Source organism: Trachurus japonicus, chromosome 2, assembly GCF_045865225.1.
Source record: "Trachurus japonicus isolate A0001 chromosome 2, Traja_1.0".
NCBI classification, from domain to species: domain Eukaryota; kingdom Metazoa; phylum Chordata; class Actinopteri; order Carangiformes; family Carangidae; genus Trachurus; species Trachurus japonicus.
The window spans coordinates 8752468-8774673 of record NC_140908.1 but is presented as its reverse complement, the minus strand read 5'-3'; the positions used below and the strand labels follow the sequence as shown (position 1 = coordinate 8774673).

Below are 22206 nucleotides of genomic sequence, written 5' to 3'. Positions count from 1 at the left end.
GCTGCTGCTAATTCCAGTTTCAGTAATAATCTCTAAAAACTACAACTCCCAGCTTTATAAGAAAGTTGTGTCAGGATTAAAATCATATATTTGTGTTTACAAACTGTTGGATTTTACAGTAAGTCATTTTTTACAGGGGTGAAGTGTATTTATATACCTTAGCATTAGCATCAGCTATTTAATGAAACTAGTTACCTGTGTAAATGACCTGGAAAGTGGGAGCAGATGCTCTACTGAGAACATACCTCCCTGCTTCATCAGCGTGTGTCTCCTCTCAGTGTCTCATTAAGATAATGTGTAACCCTCTTTTTGCCAAACTGACAAATGCATGACAAATGATGTGTCGCAGTATGTCAGTGTATCGGTATTACCCAATTAACCGCAGTTTACCTTGAAACCCAGCCACAGGAAACACACAACACATCTCCCTCTCACACACACACACTCACCGTGAGACAAAATGAGTCACAGATACATATTTTCCTTCTGAACGGTTCATCAGGAATGTGTGTCTGTGGGTAATCCACACACACCGACCTCACACCGTGGACGCTCTCCGGTGACGTCCTTCAGCTCTGTGGACTGCACAGCAGAGCACCGACACTCAAGATTTCCGTTCTCACGCTTCGGGCTCCCGGTATCAAATTCCGCTGACCTCCGCTGCACCGAGGTCACAGACGTGGATGGATTATGAGACGAGCCCACACACCCCCCACACCCACCTACCCACCCACCCAACCCCCCCACGTTGAAGTGATCGTTTGCAGGATAACCTTTAACCGCTACTGGATCAACACCGCTTATTGTGTCCACACTGGATATTACACACTGCAAAAAATCTAATATCTTACCAAGAATATTTGTCTTATTTTTAGTCAAAATGTAATTTCTAGTCAAAACAAATCTAATTATACTTAAAATAAGACTCATCACATTAAAAAGCACATTAAAAAGACACTTTTTACTTCTTTCAAGCAGATTTTCACTTAAAATAATCTGATAGTGGAGCAAGTTTTTCTTCCTTATTACAAGCACAAAAAACTTGCTTTCACTGGCAGATTTTTCTACTTATTTCAAGTGAAAATGTGTTTGAAACTAGTGAAAATGATCTAAAAACAAGTTAATTTTTAGGTGATGAGTCTTATTTTAAGTGGAAAGGGGTTGCTTTGACTAGAAATTAGACATTTTGACAAGAAATAAGACAGATATTCTTGGAGAGATTTTGAGTTTTTGCAGTGCACTACTAGATAATCCAGGATAAAACACAACATATGATGGAAAAGCATCAAAACAAAACATGTAATACAAGTGATTTATGTACTAAACTGTATCACACCCTCTACTCAGCTTTTAAGAAAAAAACGATTACTGTTTCTTCTCCACCTCTGACTGAGCCTTGACTTTTTCTAACACAATTACAAATTCAGAGTCGCGCAACAGTAACTACAGGGAACAATGTTATCATTTTCTAGAATCTCAACAGGACTTTTTTTGCTTCATTTAGCCTCATTCTTGAGTTTAATAATTCCAAGAAAACGTTTTTATCATCATTTTGCTGGGCCCATATAAGCTGGTAAATGACAAATCCACTCAGTCACTAATGTAATAAAGCTGTACAATAATAATAATATCACACTATAGGAGGCATATCCATGTGTAACTTCACTGTCAGCGCCGTTGCGGAGGGGGAAGTTCCTCCCATGGTGCAGCTGTCAGTGAGTGCACGCTCCACAGCCACCATAGATCCCTGCGGTGCTGCACCACCGTGAGCCAACATATGTGTGTACGTATGGCCATACGTTGCATCATGCATATATATACATACATACTATATATATATGCACTGCTGTGAAGACACAGGTGCAAAGAAGCATGTTCAGGAACGTCTTAGCACTACAGGAAATGGTATTCCACTCTGCTTGTGTTTGCACAATTATTTCCAAACAACCACACACACACATACACACACAGTGCTGAGTGAGGAGGCCCCTAATGTGCTTTATGTGCTCACTATGAGGCTGTAATATCGTAAAAAAAACACAAGTTGGATGATAAGGAAAGATGCAAACGGAGGAAGATCCCTAGAGAAACACTGACGTCATGTAATGTGTTTAAGCCGAGGAGTGATGGAGAGATGAGGAAGAGGAGGGAGGACAGAAGATGGATGATGTGCAGACTGAGGGAGGAAACGGGAAGACAGAAGGAGAGAAATAGATGAATGGGGAGAAAACTGCAAATGATTATTTTTTCCAGCAGCTTCTAATCAGCTCATAAAAATATCTGCAATCACGTTCTGTCCTCATGAATGTGTTCCCCGGCTCTTTAGCTGCTAAATGCTGCACTACGTCCAACAGATCTATGTACCACACAGTCTGCTGTTTGGGCTTCTGTTTCCTGTTTGTAGGCTGTAAAACGGTGTTTTGTAGAATCAAAACTATGAGCTGGAAGAGGCTCCATAGAGTCTGACAAACAAACTGCACCTGAACGCAACATAACAATGCCTTACAGCCGATTAAAACACCTGGAATAAAAAACATGTTGATTTCATAAGTGAAAGTGAAGATATAACTGTCATCACTCATCGACAGCAGAACTAACCAGTATTTCAAGCAGGAAACACACCCACAAGAGAAAATGAAAGAATTTACAATGCTATGTGTGTGTGTATGTGTGTGTGTGTGTGTGTGTGTGCACCTAGAAGCATATGCAAGTGAGAGAATGAGGGAATCTGTTTCATCTATACAACTATTTGAAATGCAGAAGTGGCATCATTCTTATTAGCAGTGCTGCTGACAGGTTGGCAGGTGAGGAGTACAAAGTGTGTTTTCGAGTGTGTGTGTGTGTGTGTGGGATACAGCAGCATGCATTTATGTATGTGTGTAAAAAAAAAATGCATAAAAAGGAACACAAGAGAAAAACAGAAACAGTGACTGGATGTAATTTATGAGTGTTAAGGGAGGAAACATCAAGTTTGTGTGGTGAGTGTGTGTGTGTGCAGTGCGCTGTATGTATGTGTGTGTGTGTGTGTGTGTGTGTGTGTGTGGTGGTTTACCAGTCTTCGGTGAGGATCCAGAGACGCTGAGCGAACACTCCATCTTGGCTGTTTTCGACGGATAAACACTGGTGTCGTCCGATTGGATGGCGATGGAGAAGGACGGGCCTGCAACAGCAGCACATGAGCTCTGATGAGCTTTATTTCAAAAAGACATAAAACATCACACACACACACACACACACACAACTGAGATTAAAAGGATTCATTCAAACACCGACTGCTTTTACATATACTACCATCCTGCATCCACGTTCCCCGAGGGGCCGCCGGTCGATGTGAGGAAAGATCTCAGATGGTAAACACCGCTTTAAAGTCAGTTTGTAATGAGATCAACAGCTGTAGTTTAGATTGACGGAAATAGATTAAACACGAGCTGCTGATGCGTTCATATAGACTGTATACGGACGGAGCGCTCTATAAATAAGATAAACGCTGTCAGCAGCGCAGGTAGAAACCACGCCTCCTTTGATGAGCTCATGGGAGAATTTAAATACATTTACATTTAAAGCAGAAGTAAGCGATATTTTTGTGTTAATATAAGTCTTAAATAGTTATATCTTCCGACAGCAATCACTTACATAGAGTGTTTGGACCGAAACACAGGTCTCTCAGTCACTCTGCTCTGCTCTGAGCCGAGGAGAAAACTTTTCTTGTATCCTACAATTTTTATCCAATGAGGAGAGAGAACAGCATGAAGGGCTGTGTGTGCAGTGAATGACGTAGGGACGAGGACCAATAGATCCATGACGAGGGCGGGGGCTGCTAACTCCGTCGGCTGACAAGACGTTATGGTGCGTTCAGGGCAACCCGTAACTCGTGTTTTTCCGACCTGTGAAGTCGTACCAGTTCGATCTGGTACGAGTTCACGGGTCGGAAGTTACGAGTGGCCGTTATAGTGACTTTCACAGGTAAAACAGGTCGGAAAAACACGAGTGGGTTGCCTGGAACGCTACAAAGTCGTAAGTCGTGACTTAAAGCTGTAATTTACGGTTTCAAAAGCCTGCCTGGAACGCAGCATTAGCCAAAACGACCGGATCGCTTACTTCTGCTTTAATTTCTCTCTTCATACGTCAAATGTTGCAAATAGATACTCAACAAATGGGAACAAACAAAAAAGACAGCAATCTAATGTGCAGCTGATATGAAGCTTGATGCTCCTCAGCTACCGTAGCCTGGTGGAACCACAGCAGTCAACACTGTGATTTGCTGTGGACTCAAGCGTTGCAGACAGATGGACCGTCAGACAGACAGATGGGCAGACACCAGTGAGGTCCGAGCTGAATATTATATGTTTCACAGTCCTGTCTGTTAAACGTGAACTCTGCAGCACAAAGGGTGAGAAAGCAGCTACCTTCATGTTATATCACACTCAGTGCAGTACAATAAATGCACTTTATATCCAGTTTAATGTTGCCGTCTTGGCACCGGAGTCACCGTCTACTTGGAGCGATCAAGAAACATTTCATTTGACCCTGTCACCGAATGTTCCACATAACTGACGTCTACATCAGGAGGCATGGGTATGAAAATCTATAAATATTCATGACTCCTTCCTTCATTGGGGAAGCGTTCATTTACTTGAACAGGTTTAAATCCTCTACAGAATATTCAGGAACTCATTTAAGTCTCTCAATTTTCCTCTTCACTTGCAAGGAGATTGTTTTTTAAGCCGCCTTCGCCATGAGAGGCCCGTGTTTACTGTAAACCGCTGCGAACGCGCTCGTCTTGCAGCACCACCTGCAAAAACAACTTTGGGAAGTTTGGGGACATGCGGTCTCTGTGGACACCCACCGGCGCCGGCGTTGCATTTCACAATAAAGAAGCTGCCTGAAATGTGGATGAACCGTCACGACATCCTTTTAATTCTATTGTCGTCAGGACGGAAAAGCCTTTGAAACAGCTTTCAAACCACTCTGCATTCGTGTTCGCCTCCAACATGAGCGATGCAGAATTCATTACTTGTGGTGGATATGATGCAGTTTGGTTATTTATTACACAAGAAAGCACCGTTTCAGAGGCCACTCCACTCTTTGTGTTTAGTTCTTGTTCAAACATTTACTCAGTTTGACGCATCTGCTTGGATTATACCTTTGTATTTACTTAACTTCTGAATCAGGCGTGTAGATTACACACCTGAAATATGGTCTTAACTCATTGAGTGCCAACCACGTAATTTCTCGTTTTTCGTTCCCATGCGTTGAGTGCCAAAAACGGAATTTTTCGTTTTTTGCTTTTTTTTTAAATTATGAAAATAGACACTTTAATACACATTATATGTAAATTTGGGGACTCTACGACGAGGAGAACTGAAATAGATGACGATCAAAGTCACATGACAGCTCATGATCTGGAAGTTTTTATCATAACTCAGCTTCTGCAAACGAGTTCTGCATGCAGATGCAGCGCAGCTGCTCCGCTGCTGCTCCGCTGCTGCTCCGCCCTCACCTGCGCTCCTGCTCTGAGCTGCTCCAGCAGCTCAGAGCAGAAACAGGAAGCTCTCAGCCCACAGTCCGCCCGGTCTTCATCTGGAGCAACACCGTGTCCTCCCCAAAGTCCTCCCGCGGTAAAATCTGATGGTCTCTGGACCAAAGCAGACCGGCACCACCGACCCGTACCACAGACGGACCGCGACCACCGGCGGGACCGGTGTTCGCGAGCCGCTGTGGCCGGCAGAGCCTCACGTTCCGCGGCGAGAGGCTGTGACACGGCACGGTGCGTCTGTGTTATTGTTGTTTAGTGGCGCCCCCCCCGCCCCCGATGGTGGTTTTGTGAATAGAACAACAATTGTTGTATATATTTATCTTATACGAGCCCTTTGATCCAGAAATGCGAGTGTCAGAAGAGCGACAGACACAAACAGCGCAGCTTTCATAAAAGACGCTCTATCTCCTTTTCTAGAAAAAAAGGAGGGATTTTGGTGAAACCCAGCCATGTTTAGCTTGACTTTTCTCAGGAACGGAGGCACGTAGAAACAAACGGTTTGTGGTCACTTGAAGCATAAAGTTAAACCTTTCAATTGAGCTACAGTATGTGTTGGTGGCAATAATATAGAATACACTATGGCTCTAAAATAAAAAGTCAAAAATGGTCTAAATTGCCGGTACACTTGACTAAAACTTTGGAAAGGAGCGCGGCACTCAATGAGTTAAGTGTCAGCGTCTTCAGAAATTGATGTTCAAAGTGAGAGAAAACACAAAATTTAACTTAAAACCTAGGGTTTATTCATTTAGTTAAGGTTAATTATTTAACTGACACTGGTAAATCTACATACAGGCCTCTCACTAATCAAAGATCACATTTTTTCCTGCAGCCACGCCACATGTATGTTGCTGTCCTGCCACAAGAATCACTAAAAACACTGAATTATTCAGGAGTCAATGTGCTGGAGAGAGTTTGCATTTCCATATACGTCGTCACAGAAGATCCCTGCTCTGGCAGAAATACCACAACACGTCTGAAACATTCAAGATACAGCTGGAACCTTGGGAGGCATGCCATTTTGCGGATGTGCTCAGAACGCACAAACTCACACACACACGTACACAAACGTGCGCGCACACACACACAGTGCCCAGAGCTTCCGTCCCCTAAGGCAAGTATAAGGGGTTCTTGAAAACTGCAGCTCAGCTTGAAGCTTGAATGATGTGTGTGTGTGTGTGTTGTCGGGGGGGTTATTGCACTGTGTGGGGTCAACTCAAAATGTTCAACTGGATACACCCACTTGAACACTTGAAAAAGACTACACACACACACACACACACATAGAACAGAAAAGGAAAGCAGCGGTGCAGATCTGTGCAGCTGGCTGATTGGCCAAAGGGCTTCACTTTGAAGATGTCCCAGAGAGGGAGGGAAGGAGGGAGGGAGGGGCGAGAGAGGTAGAGGGAGACAGTGGGGGTGAGAGAGTGAAAGGATGGCGGAGAAAACGGGGGAGGCAAAACGTTAAGTGAGCGAGAGAGAAAAGAAAGAGGAAGTAATGCTCAAGGGCTCCTGGCCTCCCCAGAGAAAGACAAGACGCTGGGCTCTGGTCCGTCTTCTCTGCCGAGCTGCCGTCTTCCCTTTACTTCCCTTTTCTCCGCTTTTTTTATTCTTTCAGATGGTTTAGTCTGCCAACACTGAAGTGCAACATCTCTTCATTGGCTGCCGGAGTTTGACACACTTTGGTTATTACCTAACAGGCGCCACAGTGATGTCCGTTTCCAGTCTTTATGCTAAGCTAAGCTAACACGATGCAGTCTCCTCAACAAGGAAGTCCTTCCCTCTCCTCCTCCACGTATTCCCTTCTTCTTCCTCATCATTCTGGTTTATCCTGTTTTCTATCTTCTATGTGTTTATTCGCTCGAACTTCCTTGTGCCTCTTCCTCTCATTATACTCTCTACATTGTTGGGTTCTCTCTCTCGTCCTTGACCTTTGCCCTCGCCATCCACTTTCCTCCTCCTCCTCCTCCTCCCTCCCTCTTTGTCCTTGTCGCCTGCCTCCCTCGTCCGCCTCCTCTCCTGTCTGACGCTCCCGTTCCTCCTCCTGTCTCCCACTTCCTCCTCAGATCAAAGAAAGTTAAGTAGGCCAGTGACTGTGGTGGGCGTCAAAGGGCTTAAGGTGTGTGTGTGTGTGTGTGTGTGTGTGTGTGTGAGTGTGCATCTTTATTTTCGTACATTATTAGGGAATTTATGTTGGGTATCATTTACTCTGCGTGGGTGGAGGATGTGAGCACATACTGGGTGAGATGCACAGACCTGCTTACAGATTTCTTACACTTACTCCAGGATTTCCAGGCTAATTGCAAAGACTTCACATGAATTTAGTCACTAGTATTTGCTCGGCTTGTTACGAAACAGAATAAGTAATTGAATGACTAAAACAGCTTTAAATGAATGATGAATCTTTCAGCAGCGTTTTAGGTATTTTCAATATTTAGTCTATTGTCGTTGTCTTTGTACACAGCCTGATTTCAGGGAATTTCATTAGTCTCAATAAGAAAAAAAACACAGCACGAGGAACAAACGAGAGAAAATCTAAAGGCTAATTAAAAAAAGATAAGGCGCTCAAGTTTATTTTGAAGGTTAAACTCAATGTCCCTGAGCGGACAAACACCGCATCATTTTAATGGTTATTGGACTGTTGTGTTTCAGCACTGCTGTGAAGAAGACAATGGACAGAGGCTTGAAAATACAGATGCTTTTTCTTCCTATAAAGCTCAAAAATATAATCCTAACATTTGCATTCGGAGCCGACAAAGCACTGATCAAAGTCGGCAAAGTAGTTAAAGTCTGCCTGTGGGGTGCAGCTGACCTCGCGCTGGATGGGCAGTGTGCACACTGTGTGCGGGCTCTGAGCTCAAACTTCACAATTTCAGATTTTTTAATAAATCATGAGTCGGCCTCCGACCCCAACCCCCCAACATCAGAATCCAAGATGGCTGCTCTGTGCATTTCATGGAAGTATTAAATAAATAAAATAAAATAAATACTCAATCTAAAAAAAAAAGAAAGAAAATCTAGAGTTATCGTTTTCAGCTTTGGCCAAGAACACAAAGACAAACATTGTTAATGACAGTTGTGAAGCAGCACTGACTGACCGTTTTCTTGGAAGTCGATCCTGACTTTGTTGGACTCTGCGTTGGTGGCTTTGGTCCAGGCCTGTCCTGGCTGCTGCTTCGTCCACGCCGTGATGTCACACCAGTAGTAACCTCTGTCGGACAGCTGGACGCCACCCAGACGAAACCGAAACTCTGCCGGGCCGGATTTCGTCAGAACCAGACTGTCTCTGAGTGGACACACAGAGAGACACGTACAGTATATATATATATATTTCAAAATAAAAGATTTTAAAGGGATAGTAGCATTTTTTTAAAGTGGGGTTGAGTGATCTACAAATAGCCTCTAAGTACTTTAATTGCAGTAGAAGACTCTCTGCACTCCTCCCGTTAGCAACGCCAGCCCATAGCCCTGCCCAGAGACTTACAACATACAGTGTTGTGAACAGACCCAAAGAAACTGACTATTTTCCCAGCCTAAAAGAGGTTTTACCTGGAAAAAAAAATACACAGTTCCTTTGTTCGCTATAAGATAATTTTTTCCAGCCCTTCAAAGTGCAGGAAAAACGCAGTTTTTATTTGGACCTAACCAACTCACGTATCCGGCCTCCGCCCAGGGTTAGCGCCCGCCCATCAGCAGTTGGTTAGGTCCAAATAAAAATTGTGTTTTTCCTGCACTTTGAGGGGCTGGAAAAAATTATATTATAGCGAACAATGGAACTGTGTATTTCTTTTCAGGTAAAACCTCTTTTAGGCCGCGAAAATAGGCCGTTTCTCTGGGTCTGTTCACAACGATGTATGTTGTAAATCTCTGGGCAGGGCTATGGGCTGGCGTTGCTAACGGGAGGAGTGCAGAGAGTCTTCTACTGCAATTAAAGTACTTAGGGGCTATTTGTAGATCATACAACCCCACTTTAAAAAAATGCTACTATCCCTTTAAGACATTAGTGAGAAGTTGTGTGGCCGTCATATTGTCAGCTGTGTTACCTTCTGTTGGGGTCCGTGGCTCCTCCGTGCTGCAAGACGTTGTCGGGGCTGAGAGTCATGATGGTCCTCACGTTGCTCTCCAAGCTCTCCTGTGATTGGATGAGCACCGAGTAGCCGGCCGGCCCGAGGTTCTCGGTGGCCACGGTGCAGCTCATCTCAAAGGTAGCCCCGCCCACCGAGGCTTCACGGATACGTTTGGCCACGACGTTTAGAGTCGGACCTGGAAACAGCAGCACATCGATTATTTAATGAAGCGACTCTGAGAGGAAAGTCATTTAACCAGCGCAGGGTCAAGAAGGCGGGAAATCCCCGACACAGGCCGACAGGAAGTGATAATTGATTACATCATAAACCTTTTCTGACTCAAAGCAGGCTCACACACACACAGTTACATCATGGCTCAATTAACTAAATAGGGGGCACAGAGTTCAACTTGTGGGTTTGAAAAATAGAGGGTGTGTGTGTGTGTGAGTGTGTTGTGAGACAAGCGGAGGTCTGTTGTTGTGTTGAGGGATTTTCCTGTCAAGTGTGGGAACGACATCTAGACATCAGAGTTTATTGGTGCAACTCAACAGCAGGGAAACGCTGGCTGGTTGTAGTTTTTCTTAATCATGAATGTGAGCTAATGGCTCTTTTTGTTTTTGTAATTTCTTCCAAAAGAACCTCATTAACTCACACAACACAATCTCGAGTTGTAGGATAAGTGTTGCACGCAGAGATGGTTGTAAAGGTGCCAAATAAATATTGATTTCCCCAAGTACAAAAAGAATATTCATATTTTCCCTCATATCTGTTTCACTGTGTTCATATGCGGTTTCCATTCGCTGCTCCAAAGACTTTAAGGCTTTGTTAGTCGTTTCCTTACGTTTTGTGTCCCATCTTATGGTTGTTGGTGAACTCGTGTGCTCGGCGGTCTTCACAAAGTCACCCTGGCTGTCAACGCTCCACGCAGAGACAGTGCAAGCGTACACGCCCATGTCGATTTCCTGCAAATACAAAGTGGAAATGAGTGATACATAATTTCCCATGTATTCACTGCATTCAACTGTTATATCAAAGAGAATTTCCTTTAAAGCAACACTTATTAATTTAGGGGACCCTGAAGGATGATGATCAGTCTAATAATCCTCTTTTGCTCAGTTTTTGGCTCCTACTTATATTAATAACAGCTCCTAAAACAAAACTTCTACTGTCTATAATCACGTTTCCATCAGCTGTTGTGTTTGCGACCTGTTCTACCTGTGTTCGGAGGATTCGCAGTTTGAACGTGTTGGGCTGGACTCTGGTCAGAGACATCGCACCGCTCTTCAGCCGGTCTGAGTACATCGTCCCCGCCAACAGGCTGCCGCTGCCGTCCAGGGAGCCAATGTGAGTCGAGGTCTGAGGATCATCTCCTATACCTGCAGGTGAGCGGACACATATTTAATATTTCACAGATATTTATTGTGTTTGAGTGATTCTATTGTGATTCCCCCCCAAAAAAAGACGGTGAGGTCGCAGCACCTGGAAGTGTGGTGTGTTCCCAGGAGACGCCCAGCCGGCCTCCGGGGGGCAGATGGGTGACGTTTGACACGTGGCACGCCAGTTCTGTGGGTTCGGCTGTGATCTGCGGGTTCAGGACAGGCTCCAGGTTCAGCGTGTAGCTCGGCACTGAGGAGGAAAAGAGGGAGAGATCAACATTTCACCCATTTTGATGCAGTTCAAACACTCAGAAGCTTTACACGACACAAGTATTAACAGGGAACTTTCAGTTTTCCAAAGTGTCTGATAATCCTTTTGGGTTTTTTCCCCCCACATCACTGACAATTTATGTTTTTCTTTGCAACTGGGAACTTGTGACTGAACAGAATGAAGCTAACAGAACTGGACTGGTACTGGATGAGCCACTTCCAACAAGCAATACTCTTTCATTACTCAGACACACAGGGGGCCGAGCTGAAAGTCCCCCTAAAGAGGAATTTTAAAATTTGTAAAAATGCTCTGCTGTGACTATTTTTTGATTAAAATTGCTTTCCCACAAAAAAGTTGTTTAAAAAAACTCTCAAAGAGGCTAAAAACACGTCTACTATTTCTCCCTCATTGAAAAATCCAGTTTCTATGAATATTCATGAGTATGCAAATGAGTCATGACTTGAGCCCACCCACCGCCACCGGATTCAGGCTTTGAAACTGCATTTTCAAATCTAAAATGCTCAGTTATGGCGTGCATTAGCAGCTACGGTGCTGAAATGTCTTGTAGCAGAACCCAAACACTACACTGACATGTTAATAATTTCAAGAAGTACATTTTTGGTTTAGGGGGACTTTAATGGTACCAGCTAACAAACTCTATAACCCTCAGACACTTATCAGCACCGGTGAACAACAGGTCAATGAAGGAACTGCAGCTTAGACTTCATTTTTTCAGCCCCGGATGTTGCAGCTTTGGTTTCAGGCCACTTTTGAAATAAATAAATAAATAAATAAATAAATAAATAAATAAATAAATAAATAAATAAATAAATAAGGATGCATGGCTGCCTCACAACTTGAACAAATTCCAGAAAGAAATGGACAGAGCCTGGTCTCGGCCCCATCGGGCTGGCTCCAGCATCTTGTAGAAAAAAACAGGTCATCCAAGTGTTTAGCAGAGGCAGTTCAATTTTCTTTTGAGTTCCCCTACAGAATAACACGGCTACACGGAGCCTTGGGTGGAATTAATGGTCGATTCAGGAGGGGGACGCGTGTCCTGATGACTGGACAACAACAAGAGCAACACCTGAAACCTCCTAATACCACGTCGAGTTACTGTGCTGCCTCAGGAGAAATCACTCCCATTCCAACAGGGTTTTATTTTCATCGGCCATCACCAGACAAATTCAAAGTGAATCCTGAGCTGAGGGATCGAGACAGGCAACAAAAATAGAGCTGAAATAACACTGTTAACTGTGTGAGATGAAGTGTGTTTCACACTGCTAATAGTGTGTGCGTGAGTTAGTGTGAGTGTGTGTGTGTGTGTGTGTGTGTGTACAGTAGGTGGAGAGGCAGGTTTTCTCAGCCAGACATCCAGATTGCACCTTTACACGTCAATGAGCAGGGAACACACACACACAAAGATTACCACCTGCCTGACTGTGAGATATCTGAAACACACACTTATGTACAGATAGTGTGTATGTATATACAAAAGCAGAGTGGGTTTGCATACTAATATATGCCACTGTCCAACACACACACACGTATACACACATGCAGTGCCTGTTTGGTAAAGGAGGGGGTTTGCATGATGTCAGTTGGACGTCAGACACACACACTGACTCATGCACTGTCACCATCTGTTGTGAAGCAAACACACACACACACACATAGACTTTGATCGATGAGGATGTGTGAAGCCGTCCTGCCAATTACCCACGTGGCTCGGCTCTTCCTCTCTCGCCGAAACGTTTCCTTTTTTAGCAGAGCAACTGCTCGACTAACGCCGCCTCTGCTACTGTTACTGTACATGGATGCACCGGCTGTGACCCGGAGGGATGAATTATGTCATATTCTGTCTAATTCGCAAACCCCAAGAAGTGAAACAGGTGTTTAATCTGATTGCACTCTTTTTTTTCATCATTTGAAGCATTATTATAGTTCATTTTAATCACCTTGCAGTGACTTCAGGGTTATTTTTGACTGTTAATCTGATTTACACGCAGCTCAGCCTCTGAAACAAGAGCTGCAGATTGGGCAGCCAGGTGTTATCCGCAATGACAATAACTGTGGAGGCATAGGAAGTTTTTTTTCTCACGTCCCAACAACAGGTGAGTCTGACTCGAAGAAGCCCGAGCTGCTCTTTTCCAAACGCTCTTGATTTCAGAGCAGAAGTCGTGTAAAGACAAGATTTAAAAAAACAAGAAAAGCCTCCATTAGCGGCGCGTGTGGCCCGGGGAGGCAGAGTGAGGAAAAATAGGTCAATGTCAATAACACAACAAACGCTTTTCAATTCATCCATGTGTTCATTTTAAGAAGCTACTCTGAGTTGGAGGTCTGATGGCGGCTCGCCTCTCAAGTCTGATGATATCTTATTCATTACTTTCTCTTGCGCTCACAGAGGATATCATTAGCAAATGTGCTGGATGTTCAGATTAGAGTATGAAAGCACAACTAACAATCATTTTCATTGCTGATTCTGATCCACTGGTTCATTAAAACGTCTTGGTGTGTCCAACTAACAGTGTAAAAGCCCAAATAAATTCAGTTTACTATCGTGGAAATGAAAGAATTTCTGCAGCTATTCCTTAAAAAAAAAACACTTAAAACACTTATCAATCATCCAGACAGCTGGCTTCTTGGTATTAAAAACCATAAAACCACATGTCACATTCACTGGCTTTCCTTAAAGTGAAATAAATCAACCTGCTGCAAGGTGGGGAGGTGTCAGTCGGAGCCCAGGAGCTCAGTTTTGTCCCGAGGCTCAAAGTCCTGATTGACTTTGTTACCATAACAACAGGTGAACTGCAAATACACATGCACACGGTGTTGAAAAGTTCATATTTTAACAGACATGCACACATCCGCATAACTGTGGCGACTGGATCTTAGACATGTACGCCCAAGAATCCATCTATTCAGTTTAGTGCACATGCCAAACAGCGAACACACACACACACACACAGACACACACAAACTGAAACACGTTGGTCTGGTGTGTTTTCTGCCTCATGTCACGTCTACAGGTTCTGAGTTGTCGTTTAACACGGGAAAAAGAAGAATGTTGTTTGCAGCCAAAACAACTGAAGGCATGTGGGACGCTCTGGCTTCACTGGAGTGTGTGTGCAGCGTGCATGTGTGCGTGTGTGTGCGATAGGATAACCAGATATGAATAAGCGGCTCGAGCTGTTCCGTCTTTCTGTCAACACTCTCTTGTGTGTCTCCCTGGACGGAGGGAAAGTACGAGCTGACACACACTCACAGCGAACAGATGTACTGTACAGTCAGCAGCACCGATTACAGCTGAAACAACATGTAATCAGATTACTGTGTGTGCAGCCAGATTACAGCAATCTGTTACCAACAGTGTCAGGATTTCCCAACGGCTGTGTGGTGTTACAAAACAATCTCCCCATTTCTTGAGATCAAATACTGCAAACAAAAAAAGGATATTAGAACATCTAATCCCACTGAGAAGTGTAGGGTGACATCCACTAATTAATATTTTATGATTATAAGATGAATCACTGATGTTGTTATTGAGAAAACAGCTATTTCAATGTTAGATATTCAAACGAGTCAGGACAGCGTTGGCATCCTGTATGATATATAAAGTGTAAATAATAAATACTCTTCAAATAATAGATGAAGAGGTGAGTTTGAAACCACTTGCTGAACACAAGACAGACAGAGGAAGAGGAGTATAGAAGCCGAACAACTGACTAGAGCCTCACTCAGCCTGTGGTTATGCAAAAAACCTCCTTAATTTAGCTGCTTGAAATTTCACTGGAGGATAAATTTTCACCGAGTTTAGGAAACTGCCGGAAAAGCTTGGGGAAGCAACTTAAACTGTTTCCTTAGGGACGAGGGGAAAAACACTAAGTCATACAGCTAATCCTGTATGAGAGAGTTGACGTTGCGTTTACGTCTTACTCAGCCTGTCCTCGTGCGACCGCTGAATCAATACCGATTACACTAATTCAATTATTACTTCAAATGCATTATACTTACATTTACTAAGACAGTGAGGCTCCTTATTAGTTTCAATATAACCCACTGAGTTTGCCATTTATTACATTTAATTATTTTGGAGCATTAGCAGGTTATTTGAATTTTGGGTGAACTATCCCTTTAATTTTACTGTTTGGACATGACATGTGAATTCTTGGAGAGTTTTATTTCTCTATCTCTCTACTATCTAAAGCAACACACGCCCTCCAACGGTCCCCTGCTCCATATAATAAACATGCAGCATTATCCCAATATCCAGTGGAAAAGCAGCACATTTATGCACAGAAACTGCATCTTGCTGCAAAAGATGAGCTTGATCTAAGTAGCTGCAAACCAAAAAACATGATAAATCTCTGTCCATGGGCAAAATCTTTCCCATTAGTCATTTGATCCACTGTTTATATGAAGATATCGGTCAGAGCAGCTTTCATACGAAGCAGTGCTGATGCTGATTAAGCTCCGTGCCGTACGAGGACCAAGACACGTTCTTTTAAATCCTCCCCTCATTAATTTCCTCCAGCTCGACCTGGCTCTCGCAGGTCAGCTGGGAGACACGATCCCTCCAGGGTCCGTCTGGGCCCAGCTCTCCTCTCAGTCACGCTGGAGGTGGGGGTGTGACCTCACTCGTCTCCACTGGCTCTGCTCACTGTGGAGGAATCTGCACAGAGATCCACTCATATCGCTCAATTCCTCATTGTGTGGTAGCGTGAGGGCGGGCGGGCGGGCGGGCAGAGAAACTCAATTCAACTGTTCGGTTTCCGTTCACTGGTCAAAGCAAGTGACTGTAAAAAGATCAAGTGGGCAATAAAAGACTCTGAGTGGCGGCTCAGCTCTTTGTTTTCCTGGAGAAATGGTGAAAACCTCCATCTGATATCTGAGATCAGAGGCGGATGAAGCCGGAACATCCATCTCTGACTTGACGATGATGGAGGAATCATTACTTTGTCATTAGAAACATTTTGCGATTCATGATTCGCACACGGGTTTGTGACAATTTAATCTATGATATCTGTGGAGAATATTCGCGGAATATCGAGGAAGTGGCAGAGACGGATGGATGGAGAGAAGAGGGAATATATAAAGAAGGAGGAGGCAGCTTGTTCCAGATACCTTACATCAGGGGTTCTCAACTGGTCTCACTCTGGGACCCACATTTCCCATGGTCATTAAGTCGCGACCCTCTTTTATAGAATTCAAAGCAAGATTTTTTTTTTTAAGCCTTTAAAAACTCATTTTGCACTTAATTGAGCAAAGTGCATTTCAGAGCACATGAATGAAACGGAGGGGGACCATGACAACTGCATGTACGGAAGTGAATAAAAAAATATCAAACTGCACAAAATGGAGACCAACAAAACGATATATTTGACTTCTAATGCATCTCTGCATTCAGAGCATGTTCACAAGTGAATAAATATCAAATTGCACAAAATAAAGACCCACAAAACAAAACAAGATTCACTGCATTCAGGCCACATTAATAAGAAACTGATATCTTTGCATTCAGAGCAAATAATAAGAAACTGAGGAGGAGCAGTACAACTGCATATGTTCACGTGACGCATGCCTTTCAATATAAGTTATTTTTCAAAATAAAAGACATGTCCAACATCAGATGTGCATTAAATATTATTTACTTTTTTGACCACCTGTCCGCGACCCATCCAGAACGGGTCCGCGACCCACTTTTGGGTCCCGACCCACCAGTTGAGAACCACTGCCTTACATCATGCACCATGTATCAGTGTTGAAGAGAATTAAAGCTCAAAGCTGGAGGTGAATTGGCAATTTGGGTCTATTTTTGTCACCACGTCCATCATATGTCAGTAAATAACACTGAACTCGAGACGACAAGAAGGTAGCTGTCAAAAAAAAACTAAAGTTACCTCAGCTGCCTGCTCTAAAACATCCATCATTGTGACTTACTGTACTTGATGGAAGCTGTGAGGCTATTTTTAGGGCGTTGGAGGACTTAATGTGAACGTAAGTGTTGTGGAAATCGACGGCGGTGGTTCAACCGGCGCTCGTCGCCACATCATGATGTGAGACGTGGAGTTTGTGTGTGAAAAGTGGGACACTCGTACAGCTCGAGTACAAACATTCATTCATCTCCATTCAAGACCCCACACTCATGGATAATTTGTGTGTAGGAAGTAGCTAAAAGCAGAAATCTGCCACAGATGCTAAATAAATATGAGCAAGGAGACGCCTCTATGCCACATTAGCATACACACACACACAGGCTTGTGTATCATATATTCATCAATATTCTGATAAGCTGTGAAAAATAAGATACGAGTTAGAAGGAAATACAAAACCCAAATCTCTGTGTGAGTGAGGAGGCTCCATTGACAACGATTCTGGCTGACAACAACAGCACACAGAGAGGAAGTGTACCCAGGGGTGAGAGGAATTACACCCTCTTGTGTGTGTGTGTGTGTGTGTGTCTGTGTGTGTGTGTGTGTGTAAGTGTGTTGGCTGTGGGGAGCTCCCAAACAAGTTCTCCAACTCTTATTGTGCTTCCTGGTAAGGCTGTGCTTGGAGCAAAGCATCGTGGGAAGAGGGGTAACCTCAAGGCCGCACATCAATAGAATAGGAACCGACTGGCTGACAACAACACACACACACATACACGCAAACATACACACGCACACACGCAAAGTTTAAGCTAATACTCAAGGGGAGCGAGGATGAAATATGAGCTATAGTCAATTAGAAATGTATCTCTCATGGTGTGTGTGTGTGTGTGTGTGTGTGTGTGTGTGTGTGTCAGCAGACGATGTATGAAGGAATGTATAGCCTCAGGACAAAATGTAGGAGTTCCACTAGTGAGAACAGACACACACACACACACACACACACGCATGCACACACACACTAAGACAGTGTTTGAAGCATGCATGACTCTCTGGAGAAGAGATACAGATAAAACACACACACACACACACACACAAACAACATGGCAGAGATTGATAAAATGTTCTTGATCACACTGCCTGATAGTTCAGCTGTTCCCTCACGGTAACTTCTGTGAGTGGCATATGTGTATCTGTGTGTGTCTGTGTGTATCTGAGTGTGTCTGTGGTTGATATTTATAAATGTAACATGGATCCTCAGGCTTCCACGCACTTGTGTATGTAGAAGAGATGGTTGTTATTTCAACTAAAGGCTCCAGTTGATATACAAGATGTAAACCAACCAGCTCACACATACGCTGCACTTTACTGTAATGTGTGTCTACTGTTTCTCTGTGGTTTCTATAAATGAACATGTGCATGACAGTAAAGTCTAGAAAAGGGAACTGTCCCCGACATCTGTCCTATAAGAAAAACAGAACCGTTCTCTCCTCACACTCATTAAATGTCAGAGATTGGTTTTGGTTCTGCAAAAAAAAAGAAATGTTCACAGTATCTATAGCCACAAAACTACATTTCACATCAGCTGTTCATACAATATAAAATATAAAATAGCCTTAGATTTCTTTCTTTTTTTAAATTTCATTGGCCATTAAAAGCTGGATCATGTTACAGCTTTTCAGAAAAACACAATGCAGAACATACTGTGCTGTAAAGACTGAACACAACCACAGCGGAAATAATCTGGGAGCTCTTCCAGGTGAAAATTATTCCATTGTGTTGTGTATTTTGCCAAGTCAACACTTGTTTTTTGCTCTAGCGCAGTAAAAGAACTGCATACTGTAAAACACTCAACACTGGACTGTCCCATACAAAGCGTGGAGAGAGGCTCCGGCTGCACTCCACTGGAGCCTGCAGCCCACCAGGAATGACAGAAATCCAATTCAAGTGGCCAGACCTATACAAACGTGGGTATAAGAGCATGGCATGCCACTAATGAGACCGCCACCGTCGGTGTGAACATAGCCTTTGGCTGTTTCTGCAGAGTCGAGCTGCAGCCAGCTTTGAGTGTGTGGTGGCGCATTCAACCAGGACCGACCTGGGGAGATCCCTTCTCTGAAACCTACTGGCTCGACACATGTGTGTGGTCATCATTTGTAGCCTTTAAAGCAGGAGTAAGCGGAATTTTTGTGTTAATATAAGTCTTACATAGTTATAGCTACCGACAGCAATCACTTATATAGAGTGTTTGGTCTGAAACACGTCTGTCAGTCACTCTGCTCTGCTGTAAGCCGAGGAGAAAACTTTCCTTGTATCCTACAACCTTTATCCAATGAGGAGAGAGAACGGCATAAAGGGGCGGTCCTCTCTGTGTGTGCAGCCAAGGGATGAGCGTGAATGTGGTGACGTAGGGACGAGGGCGGGGACTGCTAACTCCATCGGCTGACAAGAAGTTAGCCAAAACGACTGGATCGCTTACTCCTGCTTTAACTCAGTATGTTATTATTTCTAGCCAGTATCATTTGTATGATTATGTTTTTGTTTCCAAATTTTGTTCTTCAACTTGTTCATGTTATTTACATATAAAGGAACAGACTGAAATTGTGTCTTATTTTGTTTAACATGTTCGAAATAAATAAATAAAAAGATTTCTGAAGAACTTTTGAAATGTCAAAAAAGATTTTGAAGCTGAATGTTGAGGAAGCCACAGACCACAGCGGAGGAAACACAAGCGAGAGGAAGCCACAGAACAGACAGAAACATGAGCAGGACTGATAACAGCCTCATGAAGGATCAGGTATCAGTCATGAAGTCATCCTCTGATTCATCATTCAGCTGTGAGCTGCCTGTATCCGTCCAACTCAGTCTCTGAAGACTGTAGCAAACACTTTATACGTTTTATTAAACTGCACTGGTGTTTAATAATTTGATTTATTTGTTTGTTAAATTACCTCTGGGTGTGGTGAGTCTGACTCAGCTGGGAGTCAGTCAGTGTGTCACATCATGTTTGTCCAAAACCAGTTGAACAGCTTTTTACAGAGCGACACCGAGGTGGGGAACTGGATTTGTTATGGTGAACCAGAAACATAAATAATACAATTTCAACTAATATGGGTGGGATTTTTTGATTTTATCGCCATCACGGGACGTATCTTCTGATTTATGTCAGATCTCATTACCTGAGATTGATACACAATTTATTTAATTAATGGAAACAGCTGGTTTTCCTCATGTATGCCAAATCTGACTGAATAAACAGGGAATTATGGGTAAATGGCATGTCGGTATGTTCATAAATCCTTATATTCAACTGTTTTCCTTTGACATGAGTATCATGTGGCTACTATCCAATCCAAACTCCATGGGGAGAACAAAGTATTATGGGAAGCTTTTCAACCAAGATGAAAATATTATGGCTAAGAGGCATCAAAGCAAACTGGACTCCATAATTATCATGTAGGATCTTTTATTCTGAACAATCTGTGGCTAATTGCCACGGAAACACAATTGCACTTGGGTTCCTGAGCCCACAGAAAACTTTTAGCGAGTCAATCTGCCAAAACTCTTCAGGGGGGAAATTCCCAAAAGCATTAGATATAGTGCTGTGTGGCTGAACTGAAACGGTTATGTAACAAGCATTTATTTATTCATTTAAATCCATTTATTTCATGAAGATGTGGGAATTGGGAGTTTGTCAGAAATCCAACCGCTACGGCAGAACAGCAGCTTACTGATCAGTGGGAACGCTGCAAAAACATGGATCTAAATATTCAGAAAATAAATCGTGGTCCGAGTTTTAGGGTCAAAGTTTTCAGTACAGCAGAGGGAACAAAAGAAATGCTGAATAAAACTACATGTTCTTGCATTTATTTTGATAATACTAAATGCATTGTTACAAAAGAAAACTGCAGATTTTAGGTTAGTTAATAAAGTTCTTATCATCACTTGCAGGAAGTCTACGGCCACGCCAAGTAATAGTTCTCGCACAAGACTAACTGTTAAACCAGCATGTGTCATTTTTCACGCTTTGGTTTTTATTAAACAAACAAGAATAAGCTTGTTATCAGTGAGTTTAGAGGTGCTGATAGATGGCCGTGTGGTTACCTGCTAAAAATGATTATGATCTTAAACTGTTAAACATACTGTAAGGAGTTGTGTCTGTTAACAGGGTTTATTACTCAGGGGCCAAAGTTTTTTATTCCTACTGAAGACAAGACTCCTCTGTAACTTCCTGACAACAGGTGGCCATTGTAGTTTTTTTTACTCAAACAGGTGCGGACTACTTTTTTTTTGGATAAATACAACTCACCGCTGCTTTCGGTCCTTTTACAGTAGAAACCTGCAGACTATCACCAGATGCATCCTGTAAGAGGGATGAGTTTAGGTGTGACTAAGCATCCTGATTTTCACCATTCTGTTTATTCAAGGGGACACAAAGAAGCTAATTCCATGTCTAATTGCATATCCAGCGGATCATCTCATCAGCCAACTACACTCAGCTTCACCAGGAAAATGCATTATGATGTAAAACTTGCACACAAAGTGAACAAGGGTTGGAAATAAAGAAGAGACAGACAGACAGACAGACAGACAGACAGACAGACAGACAGACAGACAGACCGACCACCCACCATGCCAGTAATTGATTGCAGTGTCGGCTGTGTTTGACACTGCTGCTCTTTAGAGGCGGGATCAGAGCATCTCACACATACAGTACTATCACACACACACACACATACACACATACACACACTGACAGCATACCCAGAGGTAGCAGAGTGCAAGACAGGCATGACTAATCAATCGTCTTCGCAGCAGGAGTCGACAGGCAGACGAGAGGATTAAAGAATCTCCCCTTGGGACTCCAGATTCATCTGATTCACCTCAGCACAGTTACACATCCACAACTCCTGAAATCATACAGTAACAACCACAACTCACTGCTGCTATTACTCCTCTTACGGTTGGACTGTTACTGCAGGTCCAGGTCTAAATATAGTCAGCTACACATTGTTCACACGCACAGTTCATATACTAAGTTTGTTTTCCAGCTAATGCCATTCAAGATTTCAAAATAAAAGCTTCATGT

The 22206-nt window shown here is 43.1% G+C and overlaps 1 protein-coding gene across 1 annotated transcript in view; it reads right to left on the bottom strand.

Annotated features, from left to right (window-relative positions):
- ptgfrnb (prostaglandin F2 receptor inhibitor b) overlaps window positions 1–22206 on the bottom strand; it is a 60200-nt gene that overhangs the window by 21299 nt on the left and 16695 nt on the right. Inside the window, exons 6-11 of the mRNA XM_085798977.1 lie at window positions 11080–11226; window positions 10816–10976; window positions 10442–10562; window positions 9577–9796; window positions 8632–8819; window positions 3053–3160 (exon numbers count right to left, since the gene is read on the bottom strand). Of these exons, the coding sequence (XP_085655103.1) occupies window positions 3053–3160; window positions 8632–8819; window positions 9577–9796; window positions 10442–10562; window positions 10816–10976; window positions 11080–11226 (945 nt within the window). The remainder of the gene's footprint in view (window positions 1–3052; window positions 3161–8631; window positions 8820–9576; window positions 9797–10441; window positions 10563–10815; window positions 10977–11079; window positions 11227–22206) is intronic.